This window comes from Ambystoma mexicanum, chromosome 4q (assembly GCF_040938575.1).
Source record: "Ambystoma mexicanum isolate Mex_15411 chromosome 4q, UKY_AmexF1_1, whole genome shotgun sequence".
Classification (NCBI taxonomy): Eukaryota; Metazoa; Chordata; class Amphibia; order Caudata; family Ambystomatidae; genus Ambystoma; species Ambystoma mexicanum.
In genome coordinates, this window is record NC_090928.1 from 1,249,014,536 (window position 1) to 1,249,037,213 (window position 22,678).

Below are 22,678 nucleotides of genomic sequence, written 5' to 3' on the forward strand. Positions count from 1 at the left end.
GGAGACGAGTTGAGCAGTCAGCACACATCGAGATCGAAGTGTGCAAAAATGTCTTCACATTCACGGAAGTCTCGGAAGAAAGGATTTGTCTTTTGCTTTCCGCCTTGAAGCCTACTAATGATACCCTTTTTGCTATCCCATCATCGGTAGCGAGACGAATAACCCCAGACATTGCCCCTTTAACACAAAATTGGTTAATAAATCATTGACATCAGGGGTAGTACCTTTAGTTTTAAAAAAGTCGGTGGCAACACCGCTGCTAAAAAAAAAGCGAACCTAGACCCAAAAAAATTCCAGAACTATAGGCCAGTAGCAGGACTACCATGGCCTTCTAAAATTCTGGAAAAAGTGTTCGACTACTCAATTGCAGAATCACGTTGACCAGGAGAATCTGCTGGACCCATTGCAGTCTGGCTTTTGCCCAGGCTTTGGGACAGTGACAGCACTATTAACCATGTGGGACGATCTGTTGGAGACAGCGGATCAGGGGGGCAAGTCTATGTTGGTTATGCTCGATCTGTCGGCAGTGTTCGACACAGTGGACCATAGAACTATGTTGAGACGCTTGATGAAAGTGGGAGGGGTGGGGGAAAAGGCCCTGCAATGTTTTAGATCTTTCCTCTGCAGCAGAGAACAACGAGTTCGACTGAGATTTCTTGTCGGACTCAGTATTACAAAGTTGTGGAGTCCCTCAGGGATCTTCCCTCTCACCATTGCTCTTTAATTTGTATGTAAAATTGCTTATGGATATTTTAAGAAAGCATGGCATACAGTTTCACTCTTATGCGGACACCCAGCTGTTTCTGTGAGTACAGAATCAAGAGAAAACTTATGAGAGAGTGGAACAGTGTCTACAAGAGATACAGAGTTGGATGTGTGCAAATCAGCTATTGTTCAACGCGAGCAAAACAGAAGTAGCTGTTTTTGCCTCAAAATATCACTTACAGAAGGAGAAACTGCACCCCCTTGTCTCTTGGGGACGCAGATGAATTTCTCCCAAAAAATTAAGAACCTAGGCTGTATTTGGGAAGATAATATGGAAAGTGGAGCTCAGCTGAGTGCTAAGGTGCAGGCAGCTCATTACTCATTACGCATGTTGAGACATATTCTACCTTTCATCGCAAATGAGGACAGAGCGGTCGTTACTGGTACTCTGGTTAACTCGAAGATAGACTATGGCAACGCAAAATTGTCAGGTATCCCAGCCTATCAACTGCAGAGGCTGCAGCTGGCCCATAATGCAGCGGTCAGACTGGTGCAGAATGCAAAAAAAAAAAAAAATAAATCAGATTCAATCTCTACTTTCAGGAAAGCCCTGCATTGGCTGCCGGTAAAAGAGAGAATAGAGATTAAGATCCTCTGGTTGGTCTACAAGGGCATGAATAAGATAGGACCAGTATACCTATCAGATAAAATCAGAAGGTACAGTCCTACCCAACAGTTGCGCTCGGCAGACCAAAACCTGCTTTGTATACCAGGCACCAAATGTGTGAAGAAAGGAGATGGTAGATTCTCTGTCTATGGGCCTAGAGCGTGGAACAAACTACCTAGAGAAATCCGTGATATTAAAAGCATCTCGGTTTTCCGAACTGGGCCGTAAAAACTTACTTGTTCCGCTAGGCCCTGACAGAGCAAAATGTCTTACATTTTGCTAAGTAACCCTCATAGACAAATGTTCAATTGAAACATCTGCGCCCAGTCACGATTTGGTTCGTTAGGTGCGAGATATAAATACCACAATACAATACAACACCCTGAGGAATCGGTTGGGGGGCCAGAGCAGGTGGCAAAGGCTGCGCTGGGGCCAGAGGCGCCGGTGGAGGAGCCTAAGGTGCTGGAAGCATTGGTGGGAGCACCTCCCTGATGGCATCCCCGAGGATAACCCCCATCCGAGGGGACTTCATGAGCCCGAGGAACCTCTCAAAGAACCAATCCTCACAGGCAAGAGGGGTGGTAGGGGATATAGACGGGAGTAGTGGGCGGCTGCTAGAGGCGCTGCATACCCTGCCCATATGGACGCAGCAGAAACCTGCCCTGTGCAAATGAAGGATAGGCTGTCGGCCACGTACCTGGTTGATACCAGTCCTACCTTGACTTTCTTTCTTCGCCATTTATGGTGCAGTGTCATACGGGTGCTGATGTCTGGCACGGTGGCCATCTTGTCGAGCTGCCTTCCACGTGCCTGCGTCGTGTTGCTCGGCTTGCTTGGCCCAGCCTCCTCCAGGACACTTGAGTGTGGATCCTGAGGCCTACCCTGCTCCTCAGGCCAAAGCCTGATAGGCGTTACACCCTCGGCCGAGAGGCCGGTAGAGCTGCGTTTAGGCACCCCCTCGGACATATTGCCGGTACAAGGGTGTGGCCCCTCAGGTGAAGACGCGGTACAAGAACCTTCCAGTCCCTCAACACAGTCACCGGAAGGATCCATCGGCCTGTAGGCGGTAGCTGGAGCAGCCTCGGTGCATGTGCTGGTACGAGAACCTGAGCGGTGCCTCCCGCGCAGGCAATTCCTTGGGTAGGAGTCTCCCTTGTGGGGTGCGATGGAGAACAGAGGCCCTACCTTGGGCCTGGATCAATGTATGACGAAGCCCTTCAGGGCCTCTGTAGGCGATTTCTGGAATAGCTCCCTCCACCTGGCTAGCCTGCTCTTCAGAGACCTCGATGACAGGACGTCACACGCAGTACAAGCTTGACAACTGTGGTCTGGGCCAAGGCAACGTAGGCAGAGGGCGTGGGGGGTCTGAAGTTGGGAAGAGCCTGTTGTAGGTTGGACACCTGCTGAACCCTGTGGAAATCGACATGCGCCAATGCCATGCCTGCCACAGTGCCTCCCCTCTGGTTCGGCGGTGAAGCACGCGTTGAAAGGACTGCAAGGGAGGCACTTTGCACGTAGAACGGCAGTCAGGCTGTTCTATTTGTGCTGGCGTCTGTTTGACACACTTCCTGGGAAACGGCGTTTGCAGCAGGGACGCCGTACAGGAATCATGTGTTTGACACGTTCCAGCTGTCACATGGTTTTGCAGCGAACATATTTAGATTCTGGTTATTCACCGGAGTAATTCCGCACCACCAGCTGTCTCCCAGCTACTCTCCCCACACAGATTATCAGTCTCGTCAGACTCAGTTGCTTTCCCTTAACACACGCGCAGAGTTCAACCAATAGTGAACTGAACTATTGTTACCACGCACCTAGCTACGTCTTGTTTTGTTACAGTCAAAAGTGCACTGGACTTCTAACACCTCAGACCCAGTCATTACTTTTCATCATAGGTACGGAGTACAGACATCATTGAATTGAACAATTGTTACTTCACAACCAAACTCTGGTTCCACATTTGTTTCCGTCTCATATGTGCACCGGACTTTATGGACGCTTCCCATGGGTGCACCAACCCAGTTCTAGTGCGGCCCTCATTCCGTTTGGGTGCTTGTTTCCTTACCAACTTCCCTTTCCCTGGTCGTTGTTGCCCCTGGAATTACTGGTTGCAAGACGCTCCTGGATTCACTCAGTGTCCTCCTTCCCTGCACTGCCTTAAGATGCCAACAGGTTAGTCTCTCTTCCGAATTTTGAGTTGGTGCTGTCATCAATTAAGGGTAGACACTGAATTGTGTTTTCTTCTTATACAGCTTGGAGTTGTCATTATTGTACTCCGTGCCCTTTCCATTGATTCATTGCTCTGGTTGCGAAATCCATAGCGGCTAGAGGGATTCATCAATTGGAAGGTCTTATTAGTCCGAGCAAGATAAGACCATTTCAACCAGATTCCTTCATTGAGCAAAGGGTAGGAAGCTTATCGAGTGAACAGGGATAATTGGCCAAGAACCCACCCGTATGGTCATGGTGAGTGTTACTGTATCCACATTACAGTAGACCATAGTTTGGACAGCCGGGGAGGAGCGTGATGCCGGAGGACCGAGTATTTGTAAGATAAAAAAGACAAAAAGACAGAAGTAGTATCCGTGCATGGAATTACATGGCCGAAGCCAAATCCAGGAGCGCTGGTGAATTCGGCCGGTTCCCATCAAAGTGGAAAAGGGGAATGGGGTGTGGCGGCGGAGTCAGGGCAGCGTATGCTCCAAGGGCCACACCCCCCAAACGCCTCTAAATTTAAAGAAGGGGAAGAAGGTTTTTTTGTTAAAAAAGGTTCCGTCTCCCGTCCCTTAGAAGGGACACCCATGCAGTATGGAGGAAAGGGGACGGGATGTAAGAGTACATATATACAATCACGGTGAGTTAGTGTAAAGTAATCAGTTCACCCCCCTGTTAGGCAAGATTGTAAGTAGTAACCCTGTGGGAGACTACCCCAGCCATGTCCTCTTGGCAATAGGTAACCCAACCTTAGGCTGACTAGCCAGGCCTATCTCAAGAGGGGTCAATGCGAGCTGTAGGGTTGTAACAGAGTTTCACAGTGACAAGTATTCAAACACCTTCAATATCCTAGATTTCCTTGGGGTTCCCTCCGCCAAGCTTTAACTTGTTCAGTTTCAGCTTTCAATGCAAAAACACAAAGTCAGTTTCTTCAATAGGCCCCTCAGGGTTCCCTTCCCCAAGCTCACACCCTTTCCAGCTTTCAAAACACAAAACAAAATCAACTGGGCAGGATGTGCCTTTTCTCATGTCCAATCTTTCCTGCATATCATCCTCTTATGGGGGTAGAATCAGAGACTTTCGAAAAAGCTAGGCTCTTTGCTTTTCCTTAGTACAATCACTCTGACCCTTTGCCCCTCTGGATGCTTTACTTTCACTTCATTTTGCATGTTTTATCTTCAGGTGCTTTCTGCACCATTTTTCTGTATTCCTTCATCTTTTCCTTGCACACTTGCAGTCTTTTATTCCTGACCTTGATTGTGCCACCACACTTTTCATGCTTTCCTTCACTCTTGCACTGGTTTCTTTCTTTTCGGGGGTCGCTCGCACCTTCTTTTATATTGTACTTTCTCTTCCTTGCCTCTTGCACCTTCACAGCCTTCTGGCCCTCTTTCATTCATATCGTTTCATAGTCCAATACACACACACGCGTATCACTGTTAATTGCATCTTTTAAGACTTCCCCGTCCGCTTCAAAAGAATGCTCAAACGCGGTCCTCTTTCTTATGTGTTTTTGGCATTACCTTATATCCGTATCGCTCTCTTCACAACCTGGCTCTGCAAGGCTTTCAGACTCACTGGGCTGACTTCTCCGCTGCCACTTCACACCGGCTCTTCGTTCCGAGGTCAGGGTCTCACCACCTGCTCCTCAGACACTCATGGGCTGTCTCGCCAGCCCAGGGGAATGAGCATCCACATACACAGGTTCAGCAGGGCACCAGCAGGCCTCTTGAGTCCCACACACTGACCATTCTTGGCTCCCTGGAGACCGCTCCCTCGCCAGGCATCTACCCTTTTGCATGGCAGTGTCCCGGCCTCTGGTCCTGTGCAACTCTGGCGTCTCAGTTCTCCTCCCGACCTGCTCTCCAGCTGGCTCTCTTACTCGCTCATGCACTTATGTCAGACCAGACTTTTATAGTGAAACAACCAGTCAAGTGGAGTCAGGTGTGAATAGTTACTATCGAATGCCTGACCCTGCCTATTAGTGGGACAACTGGAGTTCTTTCTGTGGTAGGTTTCCCTTACTTTCCCCATGTTATTCCTATGAGTAATCTTTACTGATCTTAGTTGCTTCTTCTTCATCTCAGTATTTGGTGGAAATGGGGAGGGGGAGATGGTATGAGACGAGAGAAACCCCGTCAAGGATGAGGCAGAGTAGGTTGGGGTGTTTTTGGGACTGGGGAAATACCATCTCCCAATCCCTCGTGACCCACCACTCCGGTGATCCTCACTCGCTTGTCAACCCCCAGGGTCGGGATCCAAAGCGATGGCCCTTGCCTGGCCACCTGAATGGAAGATCCCGGTGGGAGAATACAGTCTGGTTTCTCACATTTCCTAGGCAAATGCATGACCATAAAAGGACATTCCTGATCTGGCAAGGCAGGAAGAAGGCCAACAAACAAAATAGCTAAAAGAACAAGCAAACACCTTGTGTAATGGCCATGATGGGACACTAGCCACAGTTCGTAGACAAATACGGTAAACTCGAGAGAGCTAAAATAAATTATAGTAAAAATAGTAAAAAGGTAACAGCTGCCAACAGCTCGTCTTTAGGCACATTTAAAAGTAACCAAAAAATCCTCTGAGTGTAGTCTAGGGTGATACAAACGTATCCCCATTGCACTGCATTTGAAGATGCAGTGTGCAATTGTAAAAAGTTACCCAAAATAGATAAGTTCGAAGATTAAGGGAAATTGTTTCCCAGTGATGATAGCCTGAAGCACTAGTCAGTTTCTCCATAACAATCGAGCAAAAGGCTGGTGAAGTGAAGCTGAGGACAGAGTGTAAAAACACAAGCAAAAGGTTTGGGGGGTCTATAGAATATGGAGGAAAAGTTGCTCCGAGAGAGAACTTGCCTAACAGGGGTTGTTAAATGCTATTGTAGCCCCATAACTTGGCAATCTGACTGGGATATACCACCCTGCCCCCCACATACCCTCTGGTTCGTATGTGCCTAGTTTCTGTGTAGAATGAAACATAGCTCTTGGTATCATATGGCTTTGAGCTAACCAGGCTCTTCTAGGCTGCATTCAAGAGTGAAATATGGCTCCAAGCAATTATGAAAGGATTCACAATGTGTCTCTGAAAAGTAGACCAGTAAGATAACCAAAGGAAAAGAATTAACAGGGGCTACACATGGAGACCGTGCCCATTTTCAGTATCCCTCATATAGAGGTCTTATACTGAATGTTGTCCCGTGTTGTGGTTGGGTATGCGCTGAAAAGAGATTGTGCTGCTTTCGCTGACCCCCATAGTTCTATATGCCACCCCAATGCCACCTTTTAAGGGCCTTTACCTGAGCAGGTTCCTCTGGTTGATGATGTGCCACTTCTGAGTCAGCCTCTGCAAAGATAAAACCAAAGATCACACCACATATTAAGTGCTGATAAATCACAAGAAGCTTCCAAATATTAACAAGGACCTTCCCTACTGCTAGGATTTAGAGGTGTAGGCTGCTGGGAAGCCAACCTGAGTGGACCTGCAAAGGATCAACATAAAAGTATTTGCTCTCTCTGGGTATTGAGGACAAGCAGTTAGGCTAAGATTTTGGAGATCAGGAGCTTGGTGTAAAGTACAAAGTCCACACATATAATTACAAAAATACTTCAATTTATGTATCAACACACATACATTAAGTAATAGACACTAAATGATAAGAAATGCCATAGCCACATACCACATTTAATGTTTAAGCAGTATTACCATTTGTTTAGATGGATTTCTAAAATCAACCATGAGTTTAGTCAAAGCCCAATCACGTCAGCAATGGACAGCAGTCAAGGATTAGTCTGAGGAGAGTGTGAGGGTGGCCAGGTCCCTCAATGAGTCCAACTGAGGCCTGGTGCCCAAATGTCACTGTTAAGATGGATTTCTAGAACATGACCTGGTGTACAGAATTTATACCACCCTAGTTCTAGTGAACAGGGGAACTCCGAGGTTAGCCAAAACCAAATCAAGGTAGCAATGGAGAGCAGTCAAGGCTATTCTCGGGAGAGTGCGAGTGCTGTCGGGGGTCCACAATTGAGTCCACACAGTGAAGCACACAATAATTCAATTTAGACAGACAAGTTCAAAAATACTATATTTATTCTAGGCCCAAAACACATTAAGAAATTAAACAAGCCGGTTATAATATCTCAACACTCAAACATATATACATTCACCGTAGGTTCTAAAATGCATTCAATGACAACTAATGAAATAAAGTAAGGAATACAGTAAGATGGAACCAAGTCACAAGAAATATGCTCTAGCTTCCGAGGGCCTTCCTATGAAGAGTGGGGCCTTGTGCCCAAAAGAGACAGTACTTGTGCTGGTGAAATGTTCATGAACAAAATGCAACAAAGTTACTGGTAAGTAAATAATTTACGTTACTCACCGTAGTGACTGGAGTACTCAGTCCATAGTCTCCTTTCCTCCATTCTTGTGGGCGTCCCCCAACATGGGGATGTACCAGAACCTTTGGCAGGGAAAATTGGGCTTCCCCTTTAAATTTATTATAGCGTGCGGAGGCACGGCCTCGAGCGTGGGAACACCCTGCTGAGGCCCTGCTCCCTAGTGCCTAACCTCAGTGCCCTTTTAAACACATCAGACACTTAGATAGCTGGCTACTCTTAGTACATAATAGCCCTTGGCATACAGTGGGGGCAGGTGGATGGGATGTACGGAGGAAAGGGGACTATGGACTACAAGTACTCTAGTCACTAAGCAAGGGTGCGGCCCTTCATTGCCCTTCCGAGGGCCGACCGCTAGGGCCCGGGCCCCTCGACTGGGGAGCTGTTAGCCTTTGAGGCTTCAGGCCTACCAGAATCTGAATCCCGGGGACACTTGCCTATGGGAACCCCCGGGAAAGAGTTACCATGCTCAGGAGCAGTGGTACCTACCTTGTAGGTAGAGGGCCTACCTTGTCTGAACAAGAGGTCCTGGAGACAAAGTCCTTAAGATGTGCCAGAGTAGAAGTGTGGAAGATCTCCCTCCAACACGACAAAAGATTCTTCAATGCACTGTGACCGATAAAACTACAGGTCGTGCACGCATCCCAGCGGTGATCGGGCCCAGGGCACTCAAGGCAGAGTGCATAGGGGTTCGAAGGCAGGAACAATCGGTCACACGAAGCACATCTCGTGAATCCTCCTGCAGCCAACATGTGCCGGGAGGGCGAGACACCGAAGGGAGGTTAAATAAGATTTCAAAAAATAAGGTTGGGTGCAAGAGAAAGTTAAAAAAGGCTCTGCACTGGCTGCCAGGTCCAACACCTTCAAGCAGAAAAAGGGACTGAATTGAGGTGCCGGAGGGCGGGGCGTTCCAGAGGCACAACTATAGTAAATTTAAAGGGGAAGCTACATTTTTCGCTGCCAAAGGTTCTGGTACCGTCCCCATGTTGGGGCACACCCACAAGGATGGAGGAAAGGGGACGGGATGTACAAGTATGTGTTCTTATGTTTCAGGTTTCACTGCTCAGGTGTGATGACCAAAAAGCAGTGAAATGGAAGGATACAGAGACTTGTTCTCAGTGTTATCCTATGGAGGGCAGAGGTAAAGAAAGGCTTTGCGTTTACTTAACCCCCAGACTCTGATTTTCCAAGAGGACTGCATGGGTCAAATGGTGTTGCTGGAGGTTGGATTTCCAACCGTTGGCTATGGTGAGGTGCCCAGGAGCTGCAGGTGCATGGATTCTTCCGGTTTGGCCCAGGAGCAGAATGCCACCCTTCGAAAATGAGAAATCCAGAAAGCACCAATGCAAAACTCTTCAGGTCACTTCACAAGATAGGGGAGAGGGAGAGGAAAGTTCCAGAGACAGCCACTGCACACAGGCCACGGCAGGAGCCCTTCCAGTCGGGGTTGAAGACCACCTTCCAGTGCAGGATCCCTTGAAGCTGGGAGACTGAAATCCGGCAAGAACATGACTTACACCACAAGCTGACAACCACTGATGTTCCGGCAGCAAATGCATAACGGCAAAGGTTCTATCCAGGTAGTCCACCGGATAGCTGGTTGTTAAGCATTCTTCAAAAAGGCAATTTGTGTAACAATGTAAACATACTTTAAAACTACTTTTCAGAATCAGGCCAAGTTGGTGGATAATCTTTGGATATACTTCTTACACAACTCCTACACCCTGAGGTGACTTCATTCACAGGAACAGTAATAGCATTTATATATCACACTAGTTCCTTTGCAGATTCTGAGGTTGTGGAACGGAAAGGTTTAAGGAAGGAAAAAGGTTAAGCAGGTTCTCAGTATATGCGGGACACTTACATCTTCCAATTAAATCTAGGCAAGCCTTTCCCAGCAATAACAGTCTACAACAAGCTGCCACCCATGAGGGACAAACAATATCAAAGTCAATGGGCCAGAAGAGTCTGCAAGGAACCAGGACAGCCAAAGTCAATTTGAAACAGTCTATGGAGCAGAGGCACTTCTTAGATAAAGGTCTTGCACAAAGTTAGAGAGTTTGTAGAAACATCACTTGAAAGGTCACAAGCTGTTAAGCCTGTGAGAAACAGAGTTGAAATCAACTCTAAAAGTAAGCCACTGCAATTCCCAACTGATAAAAGCACAGCTAAAAGACAATGAGGTAAGTACCCCAAGTCTAAACAGTACATCTGGTTTCAAGAAGAGTGGCCCAGCTGGATTCTGTCCTGTTACAGAAATGCAGTCCCTGTGTTCCACAGCCCCAGTCGTGGTGACAAGAAGGACGTCGTCTGGAGGGCTCCTGCGGTGGTAGTTTGGAGGTCGTCGGCAGCTACGGGCTCTTTTCGGTTCAGCTGCACTTTGCGGTTTCAGCACTTCGTAAAAAGCACCGTCGCGGATCTCCAATACCGGTTGAGCTTTTACTCTTTGGGTCCCACACTCTGGTGAGGGGACTCTAGCTCTGGTCGTCCTGCTTCTGAAGGGTCCTTGGGAGACTTCCGGAGCTTCTGGCCGGATTTCAGACGTTGCACTCGACTATGGATTTCTTGACTCCTGGCACTCTGTTCTTGCAGCAGCGAAGAAGTACAGCCAGTCAAGGAAGATGGTCCAGTGGAGTTCATCTCGGGGTTAGTTGGTCCCACTAACCCAAGGGAAGAAGTCGTCCCTTCCGGAGCTTCTCTTGTCGAATTGGAAAAGAGTTTCAGCACAGCAGCAGGGCTTCTCTGGGCAAGTCAAAGGTCCAGGAGGATGCAGCAAGCTTCGTTCACCGTTTCTTCGCTGGGCATTTCTCCCAGTGGTCAACTGCTTCTAGTCCCAAAACCCTTGCCTTTCTCCAATTGATGCACAGCCTAGGCTGTCAATCACACAGCAGGGGGACTCCTAGAGACAAAGGACAGGGGAGTTTCGGGAACCTCCCTCACCATCGTGCCTTTTCAGACACACTGGAGCCAGAGGCGGGCTTCAGGGCAGAAGCCCGCCAAAGGCAAAATTAATAAAGGGCTCAAATGCACAGCCTAAAACCCAAGAAAGATCTTACAAACAGAAAATGACGAAAAAAGAAGACCGGGCTCATTTTGTCAAAATAGTCACTCATGGGTGCTATACTGCAGCTGAGGATTCAGCCTGCGGTAGAAATGCACAATGGTAGGAAAATTAAACCACTGCCACCAGCCATTTAAAGTAGTGAGGGTAACATAAAAAATGTTACATGAGAATGTAGGATAAGGAACAAGTTACTTACCTGTAACTGTTGTTCTCCAGCATGGGTCTGGCATGGATTCACATGCTCATGAATATTCACCGTCGTCAGGCTGGAAATCCTCGCTAAAGAAAAAAACCAGTATCAGTTTCGTTTCTGATCTGTCTTTCGTAGTAATAACCAATCACTGGTCTCTGCGTCATACTGACCACAGCCAATGACTGCCCTCTACCTAAGCACCGCCTCTGGCAGCCATCTTCAGATTTGGAAGCACGTGAAGTGGCAGTATGACCAAGTGAAGAGCCGCAGAGGGGTAGGCGGGAGGGTTCGCATGTGAATCCATGCCAGACCCATGCTGGAGAACAACAGTTACAGGTAAGTAACTTGTTCCTTCTCCAGCATGGGGTCTGGCATGGATTCACATGCTCATGAATAAAGAATACATAGCAGTACACACATGCACAACCACGGGAGGTGGCAAAGGCTCAACATTAAGCATTACATCAAACTCAACATTAAGCATCTTACCTCCTCACCAGGCTCACCTCAGGCGAACAGGTTGCGCAGCACTGCTTGGCCGACCCTGGACTCCTCCCTGGAATCCCGATCGACGCAGTAGAATTTCGTGAAGGTGTGCGTCGACCTCCACGTAGCAGCCCTGCATATGTCCAGCAGGGGCACACCAGAAAGGAACGCCGTGGTAGCTGCGATCGCTCTGGTGGAATGGGCTCTCGGACGGCCAGGCAGCGGTCGGTTTGCCAACCGATGACAGTACATGATACAGCCGGAGAGCCATCTGGAAATGGAAGCCTTCGAGAGAGCGTTCCCCTGATTGACAGGTCCAAAATTCACAAAGAGTTGTGACGTCTTCCGAAAACACTTCGTGTGGACCACGTAGAACTTCAGCGCTCTAGCCACATCCAGCGAGTGCAAAGTCCTCTCAGCCGGCGACGAAGGCGACGGGAAGAACACAGGCAACACCAAGGGTTCGTTGAGATGGAAGTCCGACGGTACCTTGGGCATGAAGGAGGGGTGCGTCCTGAGCACTACCCTCGTGTCGTGGAAAGTCAAGTACGGGGCCTTGCAGGAAAGGGCCTGGATCTCTCCCACCCGTCGTGCGGAGGTGATGGCCACAAGAAACGCTGTTTTCCACGACAGAAACTTCAACGGGGCCGAGTGCAGAGGCTCGAACGCAGGTCCCATGAGCTTGGTCAGCACCATGTTGAGCTCCCACGCCGGGGCCGGCGCCTTCACCGGCGGGAACGATCTGAACAGTCCCTTCATGAACTCTTTCACCAGACGATGAGACCACAAGGACGTCCGGCCCGTGGTTCTGGTGTATCGGGAGATCGCAGCAAGATGAATCTTGATGGACGCATGTGCCAGTCCAGCTTTGGCCAGCGTCAGCAGGTACGGCAGTACTTGGGGAGCCGTAATCCGTAGAGGGTTAATCTTCTGTGCGTGGCACCAGACAGAGAACCTCTTCCATTTGTGTCCGTAGCATTTAAGAGTCGAGGACGCCCTGGCCTTTGCAAGAACCTCTCTGCAGTCGGCCGGTATGTCGTATCCTCCAAACTCTAGTGCCGCAGGAGCCAGGGCTGCAAGTTCAGCGACTTCGGGTCGTGGTGGAGGATGGCGCCTCCTTCCCTGGAGAGTAGATCCGCGTCCACCGGCAGCTTGATTGGCGGGGACGCTGACAAGTCCAGAAGGTCCGGGAACCATATCTGCCTCGGCCACGCAGGTGCGACGAGGATCATCCTGCACCGCGACCTCTTGAGCTGGTTGACGAGCCGGATTAGCAGTGGCAAAGGAGGGAACGCGTAGAGGAACAGGCCCTCCCAGGGGAACGAGAAGGCATCGCCCATGCTCCTCGCCTGGGGAAACCTGCTGGCGAACCTCCGGCACTTGGAGTTCGTCGCCGTCGCGAACAGGTCGATCTGGGGTGTGCCCCACCGTCGGAAGAGGCGATCCACTAGATCCTGCCGTAGTTCTCACTCGTGGCACGAACGCAGCTCCCTGCTGAGTGAGTCGGCGATGGTGTTTTTTATCCCTGCCAGATGAAACGGCACCAGAAACATCCTTTGGGCGACGGCCCAATGCCACAGGTCCTGCGCCTCCTTGGACAGCGCTGGAGACCTGGTTCCGCCCTGTTTCCTGATGTAAAACATGGTGGTGGTGTTGTCGGTGAAGATCCTCACCACCTTGCCCTTGAGGGACGGAAGGAAGGACCTGAAGGCCCAGAACACTGCACGGAGCTCCAGGACGTTGATATGGAGGGACTTCTCCGTCGGGAGCCAAAGGCCTCTCGCGTGCAGATTTTCGGTGTGCGCTCCCCACCCTTCCAGGGAGGCATCCGTGGTCACTGTCTCCTGGTGGTCTGGGGTCTGGAAGTCCATGCCCGCCGTCAGATGTGCGCGGTTGCCCCACCACCGGACCGCTCGGCGGAAACTCTCGTCGAGTGTGATCCTCTCCTCGAAGCCGCCCGTCGTTTGGATCCAGCGCGCGTCCAGGAACTCCTGCAACGGGCGCATCCGGAGCCTGCACATGGGAATGAGGTAGATGCAAGAAGACATCATTCCGAGGAGGGACTTGATGGACCTCACCTTGGCCGCGTCGGAAACCAACATCCGCTGTACCTTGCCCAGAATGGACCTGGTCCTTTCCTCCGACAGGGAGGCCAGAAGGGACACTGTGTCGAGCTTCGCTCCCAGAAACAGTGCGTTTTGCGCGGGTACCAGGTGGGACTTGGCGTAGTTCACGGAGAATCCCAGGTCCGTGAGAAGTTGGACGGTCCTTGCCGTGTGCTCCACGGCGAGCTCCCTCGTCTTGGCTCGGATGAGCCAGTCGTCCAGGTAGGGGTAGACGTGGATCCCCTCGCGGCGCAGCTGCGCCGCCACCGGTGCAAGGCACTTGGTGAATACCCTGGGTGCCGACCGTAGTCCGAAGGGGAGGGCTTTGAACTGGTAGTGACGCCCTTGGACCACAAACCTGAGGAATTTTCGGTGCCCCTTTAGGATGGGAATATGGAAGTAGGCATCCTCCAAATCCAACGACGACAGGAAGTCTCCTTCCTCCAGCTACCCCAGGACGTGCTGGAGGGTGACCATCCGGAACTTCTGCGCCTTGATGAACTTATTCAGACGTCACAGGTCTTGGATGGGGCGCCATCCTCCCGTCTTCTTCTTCACGAGGAAGTATCTCGAGTAAACTCCGGAGCCCCGAAGCCTCTTTGGGACGAGTTCGATGACGCCCTTCCTGAGCATCGCCTTTACCTCCAGGAGAAGCTGAGGGACGTGAAGCTCTTTCCTGGCCACGGGGGGGGGCGACGCGCGGGCACCTTCTTTGAAACTCGAGCGCGTGGCCCCGGGCTAAGGCGTCCAGCACCCAACGGTCGGTGGAGATGGACTCCCACACGCTGACGAAGCTCGCCAGCCGGCCTCCCACCGGGGTGCTTCGGTGGGGGCCCGACCCCACGGCCGGTTCAATCCTGTTTCGACGAGGCTTTGCCGCCTTGACCTCCTTGGCGACGACGGCGGGGTCCGCCAGACTTGCCTCGTCCTCTGTAGGCCTCCTGAGACGACGAGCGGGCCGCTTGACGGTAGGTGGAGAAACCGCCGCCGGAACCTTTGGAGGCGCCCTTGCCTCCGCTGCTCCGAAAGGGCGTCCGTCGTTGCTGCAGAACCCCAAGGGCCCGGGCCGTCTCAGTGTCCGCCTTAATGGCCTGAAGGGAATCGTCCACTGTTTTCCCAAACAGGTTGTTCCCATCGAACGGCATGTCCAGGACTCTGGTCTGTACGTCTTGACGGAAGTCCGTAGCCTTGAGCCATCCACGCCGCCTAAGGCAAACGCCGTTGCCCAACTGGCGAAACCCAGTGTCGGCGATGTCCGTCGCAATAGTGATGGCGTGGTCCGACGCCACCTCGCCTTCCTGTAGGATCTCCAGGGCATCCGCCCTCTTGTCGTCCGGTAGGAAGTCCAGCAGGGGAGCCAGTTTGTACCATAGCTCCCTGTCGTAGCGGGCCACGATAGCCAAGGCGTTGGCCGCTTTAATCGTCGTCGCTGCAGACGAGATGACCCTGCGTCCCATAGCGTCCAATTTCTTTCCCTCGCCGTCCGGTGGGGAAGTCGATGTGGAGGCCGCACCCCCCCCCCCGCTTTCTTCCTGGCCGCCGCGGAGACGACGGAGTCCGGGGTAGGCTGCGCCCGGAGGCACAGGGGGGCCGCGTCCGGGACCCAGTACTTCTCGTACCGGTCTCTTCTAGCTGGCGTCGTGGAAGGGTTCTTGAGGAGGGCGAGGCCCTCATCCCAAATGTCGTCCAGTAGAGGCACCTCGAGGACCGTCTTCCTCTTGGCCTCGCGCCGTTGATAAAGGAATCCTTCCTTTTTCTTCTCCTCAGGGCAGAGTTGGAAAAGCTCGGATGCCCTGGCGATCATGGAGTGGAACGATCCAATCTCGTCAGGCGGAGAAGCCCTGGTGGGAGGTGACGACGGTAGATCCTCGTTGTATACCTAGTCGTCCGTACCCGTCGCTGCCGTGTCAGTCCCCGTATCATCCCCTCGGGTGGACGTGGAGGAGGGCTGGACGGGGCGCGACGGCTGAAAAGGAGGCGGAGGCTGAATCCTTCTTTTCTTGGGCGGGGGAGCACCAGAAGGTCCCGGTTCCGGATCCCCCGACGGGAAAGGTTCCTCCGTCGGCAACGGTAGTCTCGTCCTTATCTCTGAACATAAGGACTGTATAGCCAACAAAATGGCCGCCGAGTTGTCTTGCGGCAGTGGCAGAGGGGAATCCGACGGGCGATCAGGGGCCCCGTCGGCACCCTCGACGATGTCGTCGTCACCTGCGTCGGGATCCATCCCGACGGGCCGGTCTTCTTCCACGCCAAGGCCGTGGCTTAAGACCTCAATCAGCTCTTCCTCTGAGGTTGAGGCCGAATCTACGACGACGCCTTGCCCCCCCTTTTTCTTCCCCGCCGGGGGTTTCACGGGGGTGCTATCGATGGGCACAAAAGAGGACTCCCTCCGAGGTGGCAGGGAGACTCTGAGCCCCGAGGTCGCCACCACTGGTGTAGCCTCCACAGGCTGAGCCAGGGCCGCCGCGACAGTATCGATAGAGGGCTTGGCCGGATGGATTAAGGCCTTCACCACCTTAGGTGCGCTCACCGCCTTATCCTTGAGGGGGGGGACACTGCCTCGCTCCCCCTCCGATGGGGCCTTCGAGCTCGACCGGGGCCTCTCCAGGAGCTTCGCCGGGTGCTCGCCCTTCCTCTTACCCGACCCAGAGCGTTGGCTCGTGGCTGAAGGTGCCGGGGAGGGTGCGCCCTGCCTGGCGCCCGTAGAGCCCGACCATTCGGCGCTCCCGGTGCCAGCGGACTCGCGGTGCTTGGCCTTGTGTTGGACCCCCGTCGCCGGGGCGTCCTCAAAGGTCTTAGAAGACCGCTCGGATTTCTTCCTCTTCTTCTCGCCTGACGGGCTCTTCCCTTCCAGCCAGTTGGCGAGACGTTGATGGCGGTCCTTCATGGTCTGCTCCGACATGTTGCCACAAAACGCACAGTCCTTCTCCACGTGCGTCTTGTCCTCATGTAAGCAGTAGAGACAAAAGGAGTGTTCGTCCTCCTTAAAGACGTTCTGCAGCTGGCATCCAGGGCAGATCCTGAACAGCTTTCCGGGCGTCGAGCTTCCCTTCTCCTGGGCCATGTCCGGGCCTGAGAAACTTCTGGAGTCCTCCAAAAGCGTAGCTCGACGAAATCTTCACCCTTGAGGGGCGCAGACGAATCCGACACGGGTCCCCGTTAATCGGATGGAGAGTCGGTGGAGCTTGAGGCTCTTTTGACCGAAAAAATGAAGTTTTTTGAGAAAAAACGTGAAAAAATAGCACTAACGCTCGAGAGCAATAGCACGAGGATCCCAACACATGAACGTGCGGTAAAAATCTGAAGATGGCTGCCAGAGGCGGTGCTTAGGTAGAGGGCAGTCATTGGCTGTGGTCAGTATGACGCAGAGACCAGTGATTGGTTATTACTACGAAAGACAGATCAGAAACGAAACTGATACTGGTTTTTTCTTTACCGAGGATTCCCAGCCTGACAACGGGGAATATTCATGAGCATGTGAATCCATGCCAGACCCCATGCTGGAGAAGGGGCTACTAGGTTCCCCCCCCCCCCCCCCAGCACTCCACATAAAATGGACCTACAAAGAGAAAAGGCAAGTCAAGTCAATTTCACTTTACTATTTTTGGGAACTGTAGTTCACACAAGAAAAAGTATTTAAACCTTATGAGAAATCTAAAGGATTTGACACTGAACTCAAGGTGCTGTGTGTCACCATAGAAAAAGTAGACGCGTATGGAGTTTGACAGCCTCCAAACACAGTGGAATCACATAATCCGAATCAGGTCAAAACACATGAGAGAATGAGAAAAAGTTCACTCACTCCAGGGCTAAAAAGCAAAAGAGCTGGGGGGTCTCTAAGGTGGGAGGAATTGAGCACTAAAATGAAAATTCTCCTTAACACTGGTCAGTCCTAGGTGGTCGAGGGACACTTGCGAAGGCTCATGACGGGTGAAATCCTTGAGAATGATTCGAGACTGGTTGGTCCCACCGGTCCAAGAGTTGAAGATCAGGTAGTCCAGCAAGGTATCACCAGGCCAATCACAGGAAAGGATGCCAGGCCTGTTTGGGAGTCGTCCACGGATCTTCAGTAGTCTGCTCCTCTACACAGGATACTTGGCTCCAGCGCTGATCTAAGGAAATGGCTGCATGAGTCTCTTCTCATCCAAAATTGTTATTGTTATTTGCCATTTATATAGCGCTCTATATATCATTGGTAGGACCTCAAAGCGCTTGTGGATTGAACGCCTTTGGGGACAGTAGTCCAGAGAGTAGGGTAGTATAGGTTGCTTGGGTGCACTCAGTAGGTGCCCCGGCTTGAAGTAAGTCCAAGCCTACCAATGGTATCTGCACCATTCAAACAGTATAGCGTCCTTCCATCGACACTCGTATTTACAACGGGGGTTTTGCCGCAGCATTTTTCCAGAAAAAAAAAACGTGGCTTTTTTTGGGAGGGGTGGGCAAGGGCATATAAAGCGTTTAGGGGGGGATGGGAAATAAAAAAAATAGATAAATGGCAGGCGAGTTGGGGAGGAACCCCCCGATAAATAATGAAAAAAACATTTCTAAACGTTCTTTCAGCTAGAGTTCCCCGGCAAAACACCACTCGCAAATACGGGCATCGATGAAATGACATAGAACCATTCAAACAGCCAGCAGTGGTCCAATTAGAAACCACTGTGGGTTTCACTCATGCCCCACACACCAGACTTTCTGGCGCCCCAGATGTGGAGTGGGACCAGACAGTCCCACCCACATCCTGGGTCCACACACACCAAGCAAGAAGTATCCCACGAAAGCAACAGCTTTCCAGGGTGAATGCATGACCATATAAGGGATTCCCTGACCTGAGAAAGCAGGAAGGCGGCCAAACAACAATATGGCCAAAGAATACGTGAAAAAAATTGCGGTACAGGCATTTTAGGGCACTAGTCACGTTTAGTAGCCAAATTGGTAAACGTGAATGTGCACACTAAAAATAAAGCAAACATTGTGAAAATGAAATTGCTGCCACCAACTAGTCTATAAGCACATATCAAAGTAACAAAAAATCCCAAGTGTAAAGGACTAACTAGGGTGAACCCCACTGCTCTACATTGTAAGATGCTGTGTGCAATGTCAAAAATGTACCAAAAAGGTAAAAGGACAAAAAGGGAAGAACAAATGACTTACCTCTCGATAATGTTCTTTCTGATGAATGTTCCTACCACGGATCTTTATATACCAGCGCAGCTGATCTCTGGAAACTTTCTGCCGGGTGGTACGTGGCACTGCGTTGAGTCCGTCCGTTGCCGCTATGCGCTCTCCATGCCGGAAATGATATCAGGGCCGCTATAAGTAGCAGCACAATGCCCTAGGACCTCATGTTAGGCAGAATTGCAAGCAGTACCCTTTGGGACCATTAAACACAATTAGGACTACAGGTGTAAGCAAAACCAACCATTGGTATAAGTCTGTACCACACAGTTTTTGGTAGCGAGCTGAGCAGCCAGGCTTATCTGAAGAGTGAATGTGAGCAGTACAAGTGGTTACACAGAGGACTTTCAATCATAGTGGTTCAAGTAAACACTTATACTCAAGGTTTCTTGGTAAAACTATTGATGTATTACACAATCATACACAATCATTTAGAAAACATTTCACTAGCAGAAGACAACTTATTATTATATACCAATACAAAACTCGAAGATTTTCAGACAGTTTGAGCTCCCCTAAAATAGGAGCCAAATGGCAGTTCAGTTACTTAGAAGTGAGCAAAAATGCCAAAGTAAGTAGAATAGATCACATATACTTGTTAGACAGTGCAAATAGTTTCAGTTCACCAGAGGAGTTCAATTCAAGTCAATAAACCAGGCCAAAGTCAATGGGCTAGTGTTCTGGATAGGAAAGAGCAGTTCTCGTATCAAACGGAAAAGTCTTTGCAAAAGTTCTCAGAAGTAGTTTAGGCGAAAATGAATCATATGTCGGGTCACAAGCTGATTAGGCTTGTAAATTGGGAAAGTTTCACAAACTTTCACTGCGAGAGTGGCGTTCTCTCAATCAAGTTGACACAGTACATTACTATGAAGTTCAAAATGCAGCTGAAGACGTTGGTTCCTGGCAGGTCCTGCAGATCTCCCTGTTCCTGAGCCTCAGTCGTGGGGACAACAGGGAGGACGGCGGGGGACTCCTGCACTGCATGGGATCGTCGAAAAAGCAAACAAGATGCAGTCACTTCAGTTCCAATAGCTGTAGCTTCAAGCACACAAGCTGGTATCCCTCTCCCTGGTTAATCCTAACCAGCTCAGAGTATGGTATCCAGGTGGCTTACGAGTTGATTGGTCCCACCAACTCAAAGGAAGAAGTTGTCCTTGAAGGGGCTTCTCTGTCAAGATGAACTTGGCAATTCGGACCTGCAGCAGGGCTTCACTGGGCAAACCAACAGTCCAGGAGTTGCAGCAGCTGTCCTCTTCCAGCTCTTCTTCGGTTCTTTCGTTCCAGTGATCGACTCTGCTTTCCAGTCCAAGAGATTCGCCTTTTAAACTATTTTCTCTCTTTCATTCCAGCCTAGCTGTCACTCACCCAGCAGGGTGGCTGTCCTTGCCAGACAATCAGCCAGTCAATCACACCAGAGTGCATTTGGGTCTCCTAGGAGACTAAGCACAGGGAGTTTCGGGCACCTCTCACTTCCGGCCCACCCGAGACATTGAGACGCCAGAGGCGGTCTTCAGTCCTGAAGCCTGCCAAAGGCACACGAACAAAGGGACCAAACCTGGTTTGGCGCACAGAGACAAACACTAGAAGGAATTTTCCAAAAAGAAACAGTGAAAAATGAAGACCAGGACCGGTTTAAACAAAGGGGCTTAAGGTGCCATCTTGAAAAACATGGCTCCTGCGATTTATAGCTACCGGTGTTCGCGGTCGGGAAAAATCATGGTAGTTTGTTGTAAAACCACTGCCACCAGCCTTTTCAATAGGAAAGGGTAGCATTTGACTGCTACATGAATATTTAGACACAGGGGATACTATGCAACCCCTCCAGCACTCCATTGTAAAATGGTGTTTGCTGGGTCTAGGAATTTGGAAAGACTAGTAAAGTCAATTTTTCTTTACATTCTCTGGTAAACAGTAGTTTATCCCAGAGAAGGTATTTCAACCTTTGGGAAGTCTAGAATACATCCCTGTGTAACTGCACTGAGGGTGCTGTGTAACACACATGAAAAGATGATGCCTATGGAGTTATCTAAAACTCCAAAGTCAAAGAACACAAGTGAAAAACACACATCAAAATAAATACATAAGAGTGGGAAAAAAGCTCACACTTTCCAGGTAAAAAAATCAATTCCTCAAAATCCAGCAAAGTTGCTGGGGGTCTCTAAGGTGAACGGAATTAGAACATTTAGGGGAATTCTCCCTAACATCTCAGTTTCACCCTTTATTCCTAGCACACCGACGGGAACAGACTGTAGAACCAATGCTGTACCAGCATCCTGCAAGAGGGGCAGGTAGGAAGGGTGAGGAGGAATCCATGGCAGGAACATCAATCAGAAAGAACAGTACCGAGAGTTACGTCATTTGTTCTTCTAATGGATTCTTTCCGGCCACAGATTCGTTATATATGATGGACTCACAAAGTAGTATGTAATCTGGAGGATGGAGAAAAGCAAGGACACCAGCGTAACCAGAAAACTCTGGAGGACTGCCCTACCAAAACAGGCAATCTGGCCCATAAGGGAATCCAAGCAGTAATGCTTCGCTAACGTGTGCAGAGATTCCCACATCACCAGATAGCAAATGTCCAGGACCGGGACTCCCGTCTGCAGGGCAGCAGTGGCAGCCACTTCTTTGGTAGAATGAGCCCCGAGTCCCTCGGGAACAAGCTTCACTACCAGATCGTAGCATCCTGAAATGCAGAGAATGATCCTGGACAGGGTTCTTTTCGTCACAGCCCTGCCAGCCCGAGCTCCAGCATAACCAACAAAAAGCTGGTCATCCTTCCTAGCCTCCCTGGTACGAGAGACGTAGAACTTAAGGGCTCGTACTGGGTCCAATCGATGAAATTGTTCCTTTGTCTTAGAAGTGCGCGGCGTAGGGAATAACACAGGAAGATGGATCTTCTGAGAGAGAAAATTAAAGTTACTCACTTTAGTGACTGGAGTACTCATAGTCCTCAGTCCCCTTTCCTCCATCCTTGTGGGTGTCCTCCAACATGGGTACAGTACCGGAACCTCTGGTAGTGAAAAATGTAGCTTCCCCATTAAATTTACTACAGCCCGCTGGGGTGCGGCCCTGGGCGTGGCAACACCCCCGAAACGCCACAGTCCAGCGCCTCATCTCAGTCCCCTTATAACACATAGGACGCTTTAATACTTGGCTATGCTTAATATTTTAGCCCCTGGCATACATCGGGGGAAGGGGACATATGGAGGAAAGGGGACTAAGGGCAATGAGGATTCTAGTCACTACAGGGAGTAACTTTAATTACTCATACATCCCATCCCCTTTCCTTCATTCTTGTGGGTGATTCCATCGAACAAGACCATAGGGTGGTGCTGTGACAACCTGCCTCATACTTAAGAAGCAGCAAACGGGTTCTTCAGAACCACCTGAGAGAACTCTGCGTCCCGCCTGGAGCGGGTATCCAGAGAATAGTGCTTACAGAACACAGACAGTGATAACCAGCTTGCCCATGGCTGTATACACCTCTTAGATGACCTGGCCTTCCATCAGGCAATAGAAGCTTTGGAAGCTGTGAGGCAGGCATGGCATCAAGAGAGATACAGACTCAAAAGTAACAGTTTGAAAACCTTTATTATAACATTTTGTAGGGGTGGAGTAATGCCTAACTGGCCCTAGCTCTAATGAGGTTGTTCCCTCAACTGATGTTTCTAA

The 22,678-nt window shown here is 50.4% G+C and overlaps 1 protein-coding gene across 1 annotated transcript in view; it reads right to left on the reverse strand.

The window, feature by feature from the left end:
• LOC138468323 (exportin-5-like) overlaps positions 1–22,678 on the reverse strand; it is a 1,170,237-nt gene that overhangs the window by 234,197 nt on the left and 913,362 nt on the right. Inside the window, exon 25 of the mRNA XM_069608829.1 lies at positions 6,882–6,928. Coding sequence (XP_069464930.1) covers positions 6,882–6,928 — 47 coding nt within the window. The remainder of the gene's footprint in view (positions 1–6,881; positions 6,929–22,678) is intronic.